Source organism: Myripristis murdjan, chromosome 13 (assembly GCF_902150065.1).
Source record: "Myripristis murdjan chromosome 13, fMyrMur1.1, whole genome shotgun sequence".
Lineage (NCBI taxonomy): Eukaryota > Metazoa > Chordata > Actinopteri > Holocentriformes > Holocentridae > Myripristis > Myripristis murdjan.
In genome coordinates, this window is record NC_043992.1 from 24,082,551 (window position 1) to 24,098,242 (window position 15,692).

Below are 15,692 nucleotides of genomic sequence, written 5' to 3' on the forward strand. Positions count from 1 at the left end.
TGAGTAGGACACACGAAGACTGTGGCATATTAATATTCTCAAGTTATCAAAAAACAGCCATATAACAGAATGTAGGCCATGGCCTCCCACAATCAGTGATCAATGTTTTCTATAGCTCTCTATAGACGTATAGATATATATATTCATTTGTATTATATATAATATGTAGATTTATAAAAAAGATTTTGTCTTAATTACAAGTAGTGGCATTTTCTTTTATATTCATTATTGCAATGAATTGTTATCTAAGATGGTTAAAAAAGAGAGGTGAGTTCTGTTTTGCTACGCAGTTATTTACAACAGTTTTTAAAAAGCAAGCTTTCTGATATGGTACTGCACTTTTCCCTGGCCACTGGAAAAGCCTGAGGATCTCAAATGACACCCAAAATTCCCCATTAAATACACGACTTTCAAAGAAATTGTACGTTGTAGCGGAGTGATTGTGGGTCAAGTCAAATGAAGTGCACACAGCATGGGGCAGCGGTTCTCAACCTTGTTTTTTTTTTTTTTTTTTTTTTTTTTTAAACTTGTGACCCTTCAAAATGAATGGTTTTACTACTCTCTACACCCCACGGTTGGCCAACATGCAAAGAATAATAAAAAATTTCACACCAAATGATGAGTTTTACTTTCCCTCGTCAGGCTATTTTTGTTAATTATTTGAGGAGACCTGGAGGCTGCAATTATTCTTCTTTAGCACAGGAAAAAAAAACCTTTTTAAATGTGATAATGTACTTACGTTTGAAATACGATCTCTCATTTCTTGAATCATCTTGTGTCTCAGAAAAATCATTTTGCAACCCTCTGGACAGTCCTAATGTTCAGGTTGAGAAGCACTTTTTTTTTTGTCAGTAGTCATTTGAGATCTGCCCATGTGATTTTTTTCATCAGTTATCACAGAATATACAGCTTAACCTCCAGTTTCCAACTTGGCAAAAAAATTAATCATCTATTTACTATTTAGCATAACTACTGTCATGATGATGCTGTTGATGAAGGATTTCATTAATTACTACTGTCTGTTTGTTTGTTTGTTTGTTTTTCCTTTCCTTTTTTTTTTTTTTTTTTACAAACACCTGTGTATTCTATGGCTGTAATTGGCCATATGTGTGTTCGAGGTTATTTCTGTTCTATGTTGGCTGATTATCTCGCTGCTTTGGGCGAGAAAACCATTCTATATGCGTAGTAAGAAAGCATGTTCATTCAGTTTGAACAGTCCATGGCAAAGTAGCAGGTTTGCACAGTCCAAAGTTTCAAGTTTACAGTTTTCTGGTCTTCTAAGGGTGATTTACCTGACAGTCTTTGCAGGCAAGTCAAAATGAGGATGATGATGGTCATGATGATGATGATGATGAAAATGTTTGTCTCAGTAAGGCGTTGTCAGCGTGTGCAGCTCGTCGGCCGATAATGTCCAATCCAGAACGGAACAGAGAAGAAGTTGTTTTGTATTTTTGTCATCACCTGTGATCAGCATCTTCATCACATCATCATCATCACTGATTTTGTTGTCGTGTTCACAGTTCATAGTTCATTTTTCATGAATGATAAGTCTGTGCTGGGCTTCCTGTCGGTTCGTCCATGTGAGTAGTATCCTCCCCAAAATTAAAAATGGATGCTGTGAGGGTGACAGTCAGAGTTGTCCATCGTTTTTGTCCCACCATTCACTCCGCAGCTGTTTTTCACTTGTCTCTTGTGAAGAATGTCAATGGCATCAGGAAGTGAGATGACGATGGCGCAGTGTGTGTGTGTGTGAGTGTGTGTGTGTGTGTGTGGTGTGTGTGTGGGTGTGTTGTGTGTGTGTGAAACGTGTGTACGTAAAAATGAATGTGTTGTGTGTGTCTGCGTGTTCAAATATGAATCTGAGTGTTTGTAACGGTGTGCATGTATGTTTGAATGTGTATGTGATTCTGTGTATGTGCGTCTGTGTGTGCACAAGCTTATGTATGCTAATATGCGGCTGTATGTAAGCATATGTTGGTACGTGTGTATGTGTGTGTGTGGCTGTTTAAGTCTGTATATCTGTGTTTATAAGGCACAGCAGGTGTTTTTGGTTTTCAGGGCAGTCCAGAGGAGACCACTGCAAGGCCGGGGTGTCGAAGGGAGGCGTGGCCAGTGTGCACGGCTTTGGGGCAGTCTGGCGTCAGGACACGCCCATTCTCCCCCACACTTCCTGTGATGGACAGTCGGGCCTTGTTGCGCATGGCTTCAGAAAACGACAGCTACACACGAAGAGATGGAGGAGAGGAGGAGAAAAGGGTGACAATGCACAGGGTCAGGGAGGGGAGGCAGAGTGGAGATTTTGTATGAAAACACTCATAAATATAGGAATATACAATAAATGCAACTGCTTGCATTCACGCACATGCACATGAATGCATGTGCTCTCACACACACTCACACATCCATGTGGCAGTGCACACACACAAGCACACACACATCAATAACATTCAGACAGGTGAGGGTTCTCTCAGGGTGCGATCACACCAACAGTTTTTTGGATATTTACTGTAGTTGAAAAGTTTACTTTTGTGCATTTTTATGTTTTGGTTACCAATCATGTCATATTTGATTTTTCAGCTGTAGAGCCGAGTAACTCTGAACAAACCTGATTCAAGTGACCGTAATTAAATCGCTTTGCCTTAATTTGCCCCTCTTTGATGTTCCTACCAAGCACAAAATTGTGCGGAAATAACAGAACTTGAACATCAGTCCAGATTGTAGTTTGTATTTTTAAACGCTATAGGCTTCCAGCAGTAAACATCCATCCATGCCCATAAAACTGTATGGAACAAAGGTTGAGCTACAAAAACACTTGTATGTTTTGGGATTGTTTCCTGTAATTGAAACTCCTTACAAATTTTTCAGTGGAGTTAGAGTAAGAGTAAATGCTCCAGAGTTCAGCTGAACCCAAACACGCTTGGTGTGAACGCGCCCTAAAACACATTCACATCTCACAAACTACCAGGCTATCAAATACTGTGCAAACACTTACATTGTTTTAATAAAGGCAGAAAGGAACTAAAAAGCAGGCAACAATCAACAGAGACGACGTACAGAGTCGAGAAAGTAGGTATAAGGTTGTAGACATCTGCATTTCATAGGTGACCATGCATTTCTGGGGTCTGAGTCATCAATAATCCCAAAAAGATAAGGTGAGGATTTGAGAGGATAGGATTTGGAAGGTGAGGATTTTGGAAAGACAAAAGGAAGACATAAAGGAGTGACTTTCTTTCCAGGTTTCAGATTTATAGAGAGGGATCGACTGGCTATACTGCTCAGAGAAGGACGACACTTCACAGGAACAGGCTACTCCGTGAGGTTTCAGTAAAGTTTTTATCGTTTGTCTGTTAAAAACCTTGCATCTCTGGAATTTTCAGATCAACACAACAATGCATTTTTTTTCCAGATTACATGGGTTTGTATAGGTTTTGTTGGTGCCAAGTATCTAAACCTGAATAACAGGGCTTTCACAAAGAGATAGTGATATTCATACTTTCATGCCTGAGAGGCTAACATCTGTAAAAAAAAAAAAAAATGCTTGGAAAGGAAACATGGCTGGATGCTGTGGTTTGGCATCCGTGAGCTCAATTACCTCCTCACTTTTTGAAATACAACAGTTTGAGTCTCTGCTTGAAAACTGCTCACTGGCCTTTATAAAAGCAAATTCTTCAGACTGATTTCGGCTGCATGAGTTATCATCAAATACCTCTGATACAGTGATACTCAACTCACAGCCCACGGGCCAAACTGGCCTTTGTTGCTGAGGGGCCCGGTGACCATTTTCTGATTCACAATGGAAATAAATTTATTCACACTGGGATTATTTTTTTTTTATATTTATATCGATGATTAATGTTTGTTCAGCAGTGTCCCATTGGTGTCACTGCATATCAGTGATGTGTGCAGTGAGCAAAAACGGTGACACAAAACTATTAATGACCATAATTCTGATCCCATAACTGTGTATTTCATGCTAAGAGCCTAAGCCTAAACAGGGTTTTCATTCTGTTGCTGGTATGTTTATGATTTTTTTTTTTTTGATTTATGAATCATTCCAACATTTGAGTGGAAGAGATGAAACAGTTTCCAGCTATATGTTTTGTTATATAATTCAAATGTAACCAAAGCATTTAAAACTAAAATGCGGCTGCTGTTAAATGTAGGTAAATATGTGATTTCTCTGTTATGTAGGCCAACTGTCCATAAACTGTCCAAATTCATTTAGTTAATAAGTCAGTTCATTTGAAAATAAAGAATTGCAAAGAAAGTTATGCAAAGAGTTATGGGCTTTTTTTTTTTTTTTTTTTTTTTTTTTTTAATGTTTATTCATTTCCTCTGATAAATAATGTTAATGTTTGTTTATTAACTGGCCCCTGGGCTCCTGTCATTTTGCCAAAGTGGCCTCCAGGAGAAGCAAGTTGAGTATTCCAGCAGTATTAGGGTCTGTGGCTGAGAGAGAAAAGAGGAAAGATTTGTCCCTCTTCCCCCTCTTTTAATGTGAGCTGTCATGTTGATGTACAGCTCAACTGAAAGCCTAATAAAAGATGGAACAAGTGACTCTAAAAGTACCCAGGATGATTTTCAGGGGATCAGTGAACACCTTCTGATCACAACTGGCCATGAAACATGAACATAAAACTCATTAGAACCATCGACTTTGGACAAACTGCAAGTAGATCCAGAGTGGACGACTAGCGTGGCATCATAGGGTAGAGTTTAAACCATGAAATAAAATTACATCACAAGTTTTTAAAAGTGAATATTTAATATGTTCTGCATCCTGGGTACTTGCACTGACACTGCTGATTTCCTCACTCATTTGGCCTGAACATGCCTATGAAAAGTTTACAGGCAGGTCATCAAAATGAAGTTCCAATGTTTCCTTTCATTTCATTTCAGTTAACTGCTCTTCTACATACGTAAATAAGTAGTCATTTTTAAAAGCACCGCTAAGTAGCCTTTCTGTATGAAGTGTTTGCTTGGTCAGTTATTCCTCCACAGAAGGTGACTGGGCTCTTTGGAAGTTGTCGGGGTGGATTTAAGGTGCCAAAGTGTTTCCTGATTGGGCCCTCCAAGGCAGGGGTGCACAACTCCTTTTGACAGATGAAATATAGGGGAATATAGACAGGGAGTAGTGCCAGCAATTAGCCAACAGAGCTGACGAAAAGGTCAGTCAGTGGTGATTGAGTTTCCCCTCATCCCTTTGTTACACCTGCTACTTGCTCCTAACAACTTGCCTGGTACAAGGGAACAACAATGTGCAGACAAGATCACACCAATCAAGCCACATTTTATGTACCCTCAAGTGTGACCGGTCAAATAAGTTGAGAAAACAGTTCCAGTCCTCAGTCGTGCTTGGTTACATCTGAAGCTATTGTAAAATACCCAACAAGTACAGACAGCATTATCAATTGTCAACACTATGTTTAGCCACTGTTAAATAGTTATATTGTTTGGCTGAAAATGACGTTTTGTCATTGGAGTAAACCCCTTTTTCATGGTGTGAAGAGAATGGGAAAGAAGTCTCCCTCCTTTTTCATTTGTTTTCTTAACCTCACAGCTAAGGTACATTACCTTGAATGGAAAGAATGAGGCAGACTGACTTTATAATCAGATCCAGCAAAACTTTGCTCAGGCAGTTGAAAACCCAGACTCACTCTGACGGTGCAATTGGTTCAGTGTGTCCTAGCCTTAAGAGGTATTGTACAAACACTAGATTTTGAGCTTTCACAATAACTTCAGCCAGCCTTTCTCTTGCATTGTGAGAGTGCTACAGGGATCACTGAGAACGGTCTTGTTACATTATTGAGAATTACTGACAGAGGCTGTGCTTACATTGACATTAAGAATGACATTTGTCACCTTGTGGGTGAAAATGTTTCATAAAGCCCCTTCACTTACCCCTAAAAAGTAAAAATCGACAGTACATGCACAAGCTGCTCTTAAGTTCACAGCTACATGGGGTGGGACTCACTGTTTTTGATGAAGAAGACTAAAAGACTGTTAGACTCTTAGGTAAATGAAGTATAGCATTTTTACATTGTAGCAGCTTGGCGAGGGGATATAATGTCACATCTTAAAATATAACCTCAGTTAATATTTTTCAGGCTATAAGGTACTTCTTTGAGAGATCAAGTTGATCCATCTTGTGATGAACACTAAAACTGACACACCAGGAAATGCCTTTTCTATCATTCCCTTGTGGGCGACACAGAAAACTGTACCAAAGGGCAGTGGGGTAACCTCTGAAGATGGAGTTGTGCATCCCCGCTCTATTATTATTTTTTATTCAATCTTACCTAGGGGTACAATGCAGGTGCCTAGTCAAGTCATTAGCCAAGAACATCACCATCACTATCATCATCATCATCATCATCATCATCATCATCATCATCATCTGCAGCCAAAGACGATGGAACCAAATCTGTAGTCACACAAAGCTAAAACCCCCAATCTAGTCCGGGGTGCTAAGTGCTACATAATGAAACATAACAGCCATAACAGAACACAGAGCAAATCAAAACCCTGAGAAAATATTAGGCCAATAATAAACAAAACTGCAAAAAAAATAAGAAACGTACTTAGATTTCACCATGGGGGAAAATAAAAACATGAAGAATTATGTTGGTTCCACAATGCTTGACCACATCCTCATCACCACATTAACAACGACACGGTTGCGTGGGGCTGCTGCAACAACATCTGTATCGACAATACAGTAATCTACAGCACCACCACCATGATCAACACCACCATTACCCCACCTATATGGGAGCCTCTAAATCCTACCCCTATATCTTGACCCCCTCGGAGCCGTACACGTTGTACCCCTCCCTATAAGTGGCTAGATTCTGGGTGCTGGGGGAGGGGCTGGGGCAGTGGGGGGGGCTAAGGTCCACCTTCATGCGCTTGGCTTCGGCCCGTGACTTGTAGCAGAACTCAACCAGGGCCACCAGCATGGCCAGGCCCAGGCCTCCCACAAGGATGTAGAAGACCCCTGCCACGTTGGACAGGCTCAGAGCCTGGGATGACTTGTCCTGAAGAGTGGGAGTGGTTGGGATGGGGAACAGGCGTTGGGAAGTGAGGAGGAAGAGGAAGGGAAGCAGAGCAAAAGACGGAGAAATGGATGTAGAGGGAGTAAGGAGGGAGAGGAGCGCAGGGGATGAAAAGGAAAATGAAGAGCGACAGGAGGCGGGAGCAAGAGGACAGTATGAAAGGAGAGGAATGAGAAAGAGTAGAGGCATATGACGGGAAACAAGGAAAGGGAAGGTAGGAAGGAGAAAGTGGAGGTGGGAAGGTGAGAGTAAGGGCAGAGGAGAGGTGAAGAAGTAGGAAAAAAGCAGGGATAATAGGGTACACAGGGTTAGACAGCACAGAGAAATGGAAATCATCAGATCAAGAAAAAAGCAGTCAGGTTCATACATACATTCTGGTGTTACTACTGTACTACCTACACATTTGCAATACTATATAACAGTGCACTGTGGTATTATTTATTGTCTCACTGATAACATTCTACTTTTACAATGACAACTAGAGTTACTATCACCACCACAACTACTACAGTAGGGCAACTGTGACACTCACTACAACTACAACACACTGCACATTTCTACAGCTGCAACAATATTTAAATCACAGTGTGAATTAAAACATCTAATTTAACACGAATGTTAAACAAATTGCAAAGTAAATCTCTATAAATAAATCACAGCAGGTTTTTATCTGAGCGGTGATTTGCATTCAAGGCTCCAGTAGTTTGAAAATCTAGAGCACCTCTCATGTTCTATATTATCAACATGACAAACGTCTTCCTGTTTGAAGAGCTCATTTAAAATATTGCTTCCAGTGTTGTAATTGGAGATAAGAGGTGGAATTCAGCTCTAGTGCTTAACTACCCAATACTGTCACTGAGCTGTAAAACTGGAGGTGGCTCTGATCACAACAGAAATATGAAAGCTAGTCAGTAGCGAATGGAAATCACGAAAAGATGTTATGCTGATGCTACAGCTAATCAGAAAGTTGCATTCTGATCTGGTGAGTTACACACTAGCATCCATGGGCCAGTCTATGTGATCACAGAGAAAGCATAAAAATGAATAAGATAATCAAAATTTAGACCAAATTTTTGATTGTTTTGTAGCACATGCTTTTTTTTTTTTTTTTTTTCCAGTAAATGAAACAATTGGAGTCTAATTAGGTGCATATTCAAAAACAAAATATCTATGGTCCACTATGTGCCATCAGAATAGAAACAGGCAAAGTGCTGGTAGTGACTAGCCTACATGGACAGTTGCAGTCTTACATGGAGCATATTCAAGATATGTTTCAGGCTAATTGAGATGGTATTGCAAATGCCATTGCTAAGCTAAACAACAGTTGCAATAATCTGGAGCGTTACTGAGGATGAGAGTTTCAGGCTAACGTTCTGTGGGCCGCAGCAGCGTGAGACTGACCTTACTTCCAGAGTCCTTGGGTCCACACTCTCCCTTGTCATACCACCATTTGTTTTTCAGTTTGTCTAAGACGCCTGCTTCGCTCAGTTTCAAAACTGCAAGGTTTACCGGGGTTCTTCGCGTGTAAAAATAACATAAATAACATCATAGGTCATGTTATTTTATGTTATTAGGGTATTTCACATTTGCATTGCACAGCTCAGTCACATAGAAAGGTACTTTTGTTCACATCAAGTGACCTAGTATGGATCCCACTGAGTACATGTGTGTATGCTCGTTGAGGAGGGGCTGGGGGGAGCGAGGGGCTAAAGCGAGCTACAGACATATGAGTGGGACCCCCCTTTGTCACTTCAGGTAACACACCCATGCTGCCCCAGCCGATCCTATCATGAACCAGAGGCAAGTACTGTTAAGCCAGGACTATTGGCCACGGGCTGGCTCTGTGCTAAAGCTGGGAGAGTGAGATACAGTCAGGCAGGCCTGGGTATGAGGATTTAATAAACTCCTCTGCCTTCAGAGGCCAGAGGAAGCTGTTATCTTGTTATAGACATGATCTTGTTCTTGTTTCACCTAGATCCCTTTTCCCTCTCCTAATAAATCTCTTCATTGTGCCTGCACCTTGGTGAACTCTTAGAATACAGAGGGGCAATTTATTTAAATTTTATAAGAGGGATGATGGTGGGATATTGGTTTTACCTTTCATTTCGACTAAGTTGCTCTATTGCTCATTCTCCAAACTTTTTTGCATTAAAGTGAGAGAGCTACAGAGCTACATATTTCCAAATAGAACTGATAAAATCCTGACAATATTCGAAGCTAAGGGGGACTTTGGCCAGTGCTTGTGTGTTGCATTTATCAATTATTCATCCCCTCTGGGCCTTTAGTCAAGCTGAGCCTGAAAGAATCAGAGAGCTACATTTGCTCTTGGGCCTGCTTTTTCCTTTAAACCAATTTAAAACTTCTTTTACCTGACATGCACTTGACCGGCAGTATTGCTGCTGATGGAACAACTGCGTTCACCTCGGTATCTCCCTCTTTTCCAACTCTCTTTCTGTCCTCTCCCCAGAGCAGCCACTAGAGGGCGAATATTCCTGCCGTGACAGTATTTGCTCTCCTCTTTCCCTTTCCATCCATCCTACCATTCAACCCCACTCTGCATCTCCTCGCTCTCTGTCCTTCCTGAGAGAAACCATGCAAGACCAGACCAGGGCCAAATGCATTCGATCGTGGCTTTAAATATTTCAAGTGTGCTTGATTTATCTTGCCAAACGCTGAGCATCGTCAACAGTGGACAAATTTTCCTGCATGATAAGATGCAATTATTTTTTTCTCTGCTTTTCCAAATAGATCATCTTACTACTGTCCTGTTCTCAAATGGATAGGAAGCGCTTTAACAAAAGGTGAGAAAACTGTACAATTTGCCGCTGGGGCCTCAAAAAGTACAGGGCAAATTGCTTTATTTTTGTTACATTATCCAGACAGTAATTTATCTTTTATTCCTGTGCGTGTTGTCTGAGGAGACATTACAAGCGTTGCATCTTTGTCACTGGGTCTGAAACTTTTACACAAAAAGGCACACACCAGTGACAGCAGATGCAGCGTTGTACCTGCTTTTCAAGGCTGTGGGTTGTCTCAGGACAGTTGAGATGTTACTTTGGCCCTCCCTGCACTCTTCTCAACTCTTCGCCAGGGCAGATGCGTGCATTACATCCCCAGGGCGGGGGCCGTCGCAGGCTGCCCAGCCAGTGAGCGGCCCCTGGCCCCTCGTGGTGGTGGGGGTAGGGGGGTGGGAGGGGTGGTGGCAGACAGTGAGGGCTAACCTTGGAATCCCCTCCCCCGCTGCCACATTCTCCTTTGTCATACCACCACTTGTTTTTCAATTTGTCCAACAGGCCCTGCTCGTTGAGCTTTAGCACGGCCAGGTTGACCGCGTTTCTTTAAATAAAAGGAGGGACAGATAAGATAGTTTGGTCAGAGCAGAGGAGGGAGGGACAGACAGACAAGATGGACGCGGTCCACAGCCAAAGGGAGGAAGGGGAGGGAGACAGAGGGAGCAAGAGGGCAAAAGGGTTGAGGGTACAATGTAGGTTAGTGGGGGATGATACACCCGAGACAACACTCTCTCTCTTGTCTCTCTTTCCCCTAAGACAAGTTTTAGTTAGTTAATTCTTTTATTTTTAACTTTTCACTTCTTTCCTTCTCTCCCTTCTCTCTCTTTTTGGCTGTTTACACCACCCCGTCTCTCCCTGTGATGCACTTACAGCGGCTGTTCCAAAGTGAGTGTCAGATTGCTGATACAAAGTGTGTTAACCAGGTCTTAGCAGCCTGCTGATGGTGCTCTTGTCTCCTCCTGCTCGTCTGTTAGCTTCCTGCTAGTCTGTGTGTGAGTGTGTGTGAGTGTGTGTCCGATCCCCTACAGCCCTCCTGCTCACACCCCTGAAGGCACTGACCTCCAAACAAAAAATCAGGGACACAGAGGGCTAAATATCACACACTCATGCTGTGTGTGCATATGCATTCAGCTAAGCTCTTTATATTTGGCAGGTTTACTGCATTGAGTCATTGTAGAAAAGTGGAATCTGAGTGGGTTTGTGTGCACAAAAGTATGTTAGAGACCAAGATAATGCCACATTTTAAAACAATGTAGACAATAGCTGTGGCAACAACACTGGACAAAATCATTTCACCCACTATGCTGCCTGCTTTGAATTTGCCAAACACGAATCTTGCTACAGTCGCTGCTGCCTAAAAATATTGCCTGTGCACCATCAGTTGGATGCAAGGCTATAATCATGTTCACAACAGTGCTTCACAAACATTTACCCATCAGGGCTATGGGAGCTGTATGATTTTGCCATTTTACCCTCCACATTTCCTTTTTAATTTAATTTTGTCCTCTCTCTTTTTTTGTCTGGCATCTCTCTCTCTTTTTTAAAACTGCCCTCAAAAGGCTTTCCAATCTTTCGCTTCTTTTGTCGCCATCCTCTGCTTCCCTCCCTTCTCTCATTGAGATGCTGTAATCAGCTGGCCTCATCCCAACAAAAAGGTTTCTGCCTGTCTGCCTGTCTGCTTGTTTGTTAGTCTGTCTCTCTGTATGCATGTCTATTCATCAGAAAGTCCTGGCTCATTCTGCAGGACAGCAGTAGGAGGTTAGAGAAGCTGGCTCGGGAAAAATGGTTGCTGGTTCAAATCCTTGGAACAGCTGGGAAAGACATGACTGGGGAAAGCACAGTGCGATCCCCTCTCTCAACAACTTCTGTCAAGGTGCCCTTGAGCAAGGTACTGAGCCACCCAGCTGCTGTAGTGGAGCTGTTTGGTGGCAAACAGCACAATTTGAAGCAGAGTCTTGCTGGGAAAGAGCAAGAATGTTCAGCTGAATTTCTTGGATAAATAATGCCTAAACTGTCTCTATTTGTCTTTCTTTTGATGTGTCAGTCTGTGATTTTTGCATCTTGCTGCCTATTTTTCAGCCTGATCAAAGGCCTGTATCTATAAAATCTGCACCATTAAAGGCTCTAGGAATCCAGTCATTTTCTCTCTATTTACTGGAACTAAACTTTGATGCTGAGCAATACCAGGACAAAAACAATATATATCAAATAACTCACTGTCTTAAAATTATATTTGTATATATATAAAACACCTACTATTAGGTTTTTGAACATTTTATCAAAATGAACTATGCATTATCGACCTAGTGCTATTTTAAAAGGCATGACACTCTCTATAAAGATATATAGCTTTGGCTGGCTGACTATAGAAAGTGTGCTGCATTAAGAGGTTTTGAGAGAGACAGTGTTCTCCAGGGTGATCGACAAGCCATGAAAATATCTCATCACCATAACAGAGGCATGGATTAAAACAATTTAAACATACTCCTCAAAAGTCATGATAATAACAATAATATTCAATAATCATAGCAAACATAGCTGTACTTCAATAATAATAATAATATAGTCATAATACTAATTTTAATCAGCAGAGCATTCATTCTTACTAACAACATCATCAACTCAAATTAGCGATCTGATTAGTTTACCAAGAGAAGGGGCAGGTTCACCTGACGTGCACACTCCCAGCCACGTGCACGCAACTGATCGACCGGGTTTCCGCTGGCTGGGAGAAGCCAGAGACAACCGAGGATAGTCCCGGGAATGTGTCTGGGGGAGCTGGAAAAGGGGTCTATCCGCCCGCTGTCTGTCACTTTTCCCTCAGAAACGGAAAAACCTTTTTCTGAATAGTAAAGGAGGAGCTAAAGTGACTGGGGTTTCGAGGGACGTCTTTGCACCGTACACAGGGGGAAGTTATAGGACAGGATGTGAAGCGTGCTGTTTGTGTTTTGCCATCCATGGGGCAAAACTGGAAAACTGGCACAGAGATGGAGCGAGAGAAGGGAGAGCAAGTGGTGGATTTAGTCAAATTATTTCTCATCAGCAGGCACTTGTCAGATTGTGAGGACAAAGTTTCTACACCGATCCTCTTGGTTACCTGAAAAATAATTTGTTAGCATTCCTCACTGAGACATAAAGGGACTGTTAGGCACTTGCTAACAAGTCAGAAAGATAAGTGTCAGGTGAGGAAAAAAAAAATTAAAATTGAAATTCAAGTCATGTCATCCCTTTAAGGAAGGAGCCACTTTACTAATAGCCACTCATTTTCTTGTTCTCTTCCTCCATGTTTTACTCTTTCCATTAAACTTGCACACCCACACGGTACAGTCTTGGTAATTAACTATTGATTACTACAGGATTTGGGTTTTAATTTGGCACTGTCCAATTAGCATTCAAAAGCCTTGGCAAACACTGTCGATTAGTTTAGAGTTCATTGTACGCTTACTGATTTTATTTGACTCAGTATTTTTTTTTGATGGGATCATGTTTGTTTAGTTTCTAGTCCCCCCATTGGCCATGCCCCTCTACCTCCTGTTTCTCACTTTCTGGCTCCTGTTCATCTATAAATTCCCCCTTATGGCTGCGAATTTGGTGGCAACAGTGTGGAGCTCTGCCCCTCCCCCTGGCGACAGGCATTTAATAACTTCCTTTCTGCATAATCCAGCTCTCATCATCATCAATATCATCATCATCATCATCTACATCACGACTACCATCTCTGTCTCTGCGGATGAAAGAAACAGACATGAGACAGACAACAGGCAGATGGACAGAGTTACCTCTCAGGTGGCCCTGCGGAGAAAGAGAGGAAGTGAAAGAGGAAGGGATGCAGAGATGGAGGGGTGGTTGGAGGGGTGATACGACATGACAGGACACGGCAATGGAACTGACGGCCCCTACTGTAAGTTAACAGAGAAATGATATGTGTGAGAATAAGAGAGAGACTGAGGGGGAGACAGTAAGAAAAAGACAGAAGACAATGAAAAAGAGATGGAAATCAAGAAACTAAAAGATTAAGAAGAAGAATGATGAATTACAACAATCAACACACTTTCCAAAGTTGAATCACTGCTGTTGGGTGAAAACCTTATAACTACTTTTAACATTTGGTTTGCTGCATAAATGGACTTACATCTGACTGGTCACATGCAATTTATAAAGTAAGGCTCATGGTCCCTAAAAGCCAATCAAACTCATTGAAGTGATTTTAAATATAAATTGTCATTAATGTAAGTGAACAATGAAAAAAGGGATAGTTTTTTTTCTATTTCTTGGGAGGAGAGTGTTTTCATCTGACAGCAGTGATAAATTAAACTAGGAAACATCCAGTAGTGTTAAAGGCACAGCAGGGTAGGTGGAATACCATAGCAATAGTACAGTACCAGCTTTGTTACTGTTTCCTATTGTTACACTACTCCACCCACCTTAACTGTGAGCCTTTCGGAGTCGCAATCCCATATCCTTTGGAGTCCAGGTTGCCCCCGACTTTCATGGTGTCGCAGGGCTTGCGCTGCTCTGTGTACTCGTTCATGGTGGACTCAAGGAGGAAGGCGTATTTCCCCTTGGACTTGCGGACCCTCGCCACACCCTCGGCCGTGGTTTTAGTGAAGACCGTGGGCTCGGCCGACTTCATGTATGACCACATCTTCTCGTAGACGGCTATTTTGGACCGCTGGGATGAAGGGAGGAGAAAGAGAAGAGGTGAGTTGAGGATTAACAGCCCCTCATTTGGATAAAATAGAAGACTATATTTTGTTGCGGCTGCTAGGGTTTAGTGGGAAGGACAGATATGAAAACAGAGATGAAGTAGGGCGATTTCAAGTGGCCATATTTGACCCGTGAGAAATTGTGACACCAGAGGACGACAGCCATCTCCCTAGTAAACAGCATATCAGCTACAGAGAAGGAAGAGGAGAGAGAACAGGTGTAGAGAAGTAGGGAAGTCTTGCTGGAAGACTCACGGGTCAAGTTTTAGTTTTATAGGCAAATGCGTCTAAACCTCAGCAGGTGCCAGTGTCTGAAATAGGCCAAGCTGTCGCCATTGTTGCTGAAAGACCGCCGAGGCAAGTGGGTGACTATGATACAATATATGTACCTTTACCTTTACCTATACCTTTACATCTGTCTCTCCATCCATTTCATCTGACCCTATATTATTGAATAAAATACCACTAAAAAGGATTAGGCTTGGGCGGTATCGATTTTTTCATACCTTGTTGACATTCCACCAAGGTATACGGTATATGATGATATTTAAAAAAAAAAAAAAAAAAAAATGTAAAAGCTGAGCTGCATGTGTCTTACATCATTTCAGCGAGTGTGACATCATCTAGTCTATGATGCTGTGTGCTAAAATGCAATTAACTATGCATAAATACTTATGGACCATACAATAATGAAAAGATAGAAAATAAGCACCCTTCTTACATAGATTCATACCCGATGACATTTGTTGACACGGTGGTTACGACACACCAGTGAGCTAAGCGGAGATGACATGCTGGTGGCAGACTGGCAGTTTAAAATTATCATTATTGGCTAATTAACTGCTTTTGTAGTTGGAAGACCTCATCTGAAGATAAAGAGCTATGTGGCGATCATCACAATTAAGCCCAAAACACTGAGCTCAGCTGCCTGTTCCACCAGGAGAGACTGACCTCTAGTGGCGTGTGTTGTGCACTGCAACACATCACCTCAATACAGCATCTCTGTATCAGTTTAATCAAAAAAAGAAGCACATCTGATTTTGACCTTATAAAAATCATACCTTTAGGATTGCTAGGTACTCTGGTATACTTTAATATGTCGATACCAACCAAGCCTGAATTGATGCAGGTTTTTTTTT

General features: G+C 41.7%; 1 protein-coding gene across 2 annotated transcripts in view; it reads right to left on the reverse strand.

Moving 5' to 3' along the window:
- Positions 1-1,886: 1,886 nt before the first annotated feature.
- Positions 1,887-15,692, reverse strand: part of gria4a (glutamate receptor, ionotropic, AMPA 4a) — a 132,573-nt gene continuing 118,767 nt past the window's right edge. Inside the window, exons 15-18 of one of the 2 annotated variants that reach the window (XM_030066832.1) lie at positions 14,272-14,519; positions 8,457-8,571; positions 6,900-7,037; positions 1,887-2,219 (exon numbers count right to left, since the gene is read on the reverse strand). In XM_030066832.1, coding sequence (XP_029922692.1) covers positions 2,055-2,219; positions 6,900-7,037; positions 8,457-8,571; positions 14,272-14,519 — 666 coding nt within the window. In that variant the 3' untranslated portion in view covers positions 1,887-2,054. Of the gene's footprint in view, positions 2,220-6,899; positions 7,038-8,456; positions 8,572-10,276; positions 10,392-14,271; positions 14,520-15,692 lie in introns of both variants that reach the window. The other variant, XM_030066833.1, reaches the window with a different exon arrangement.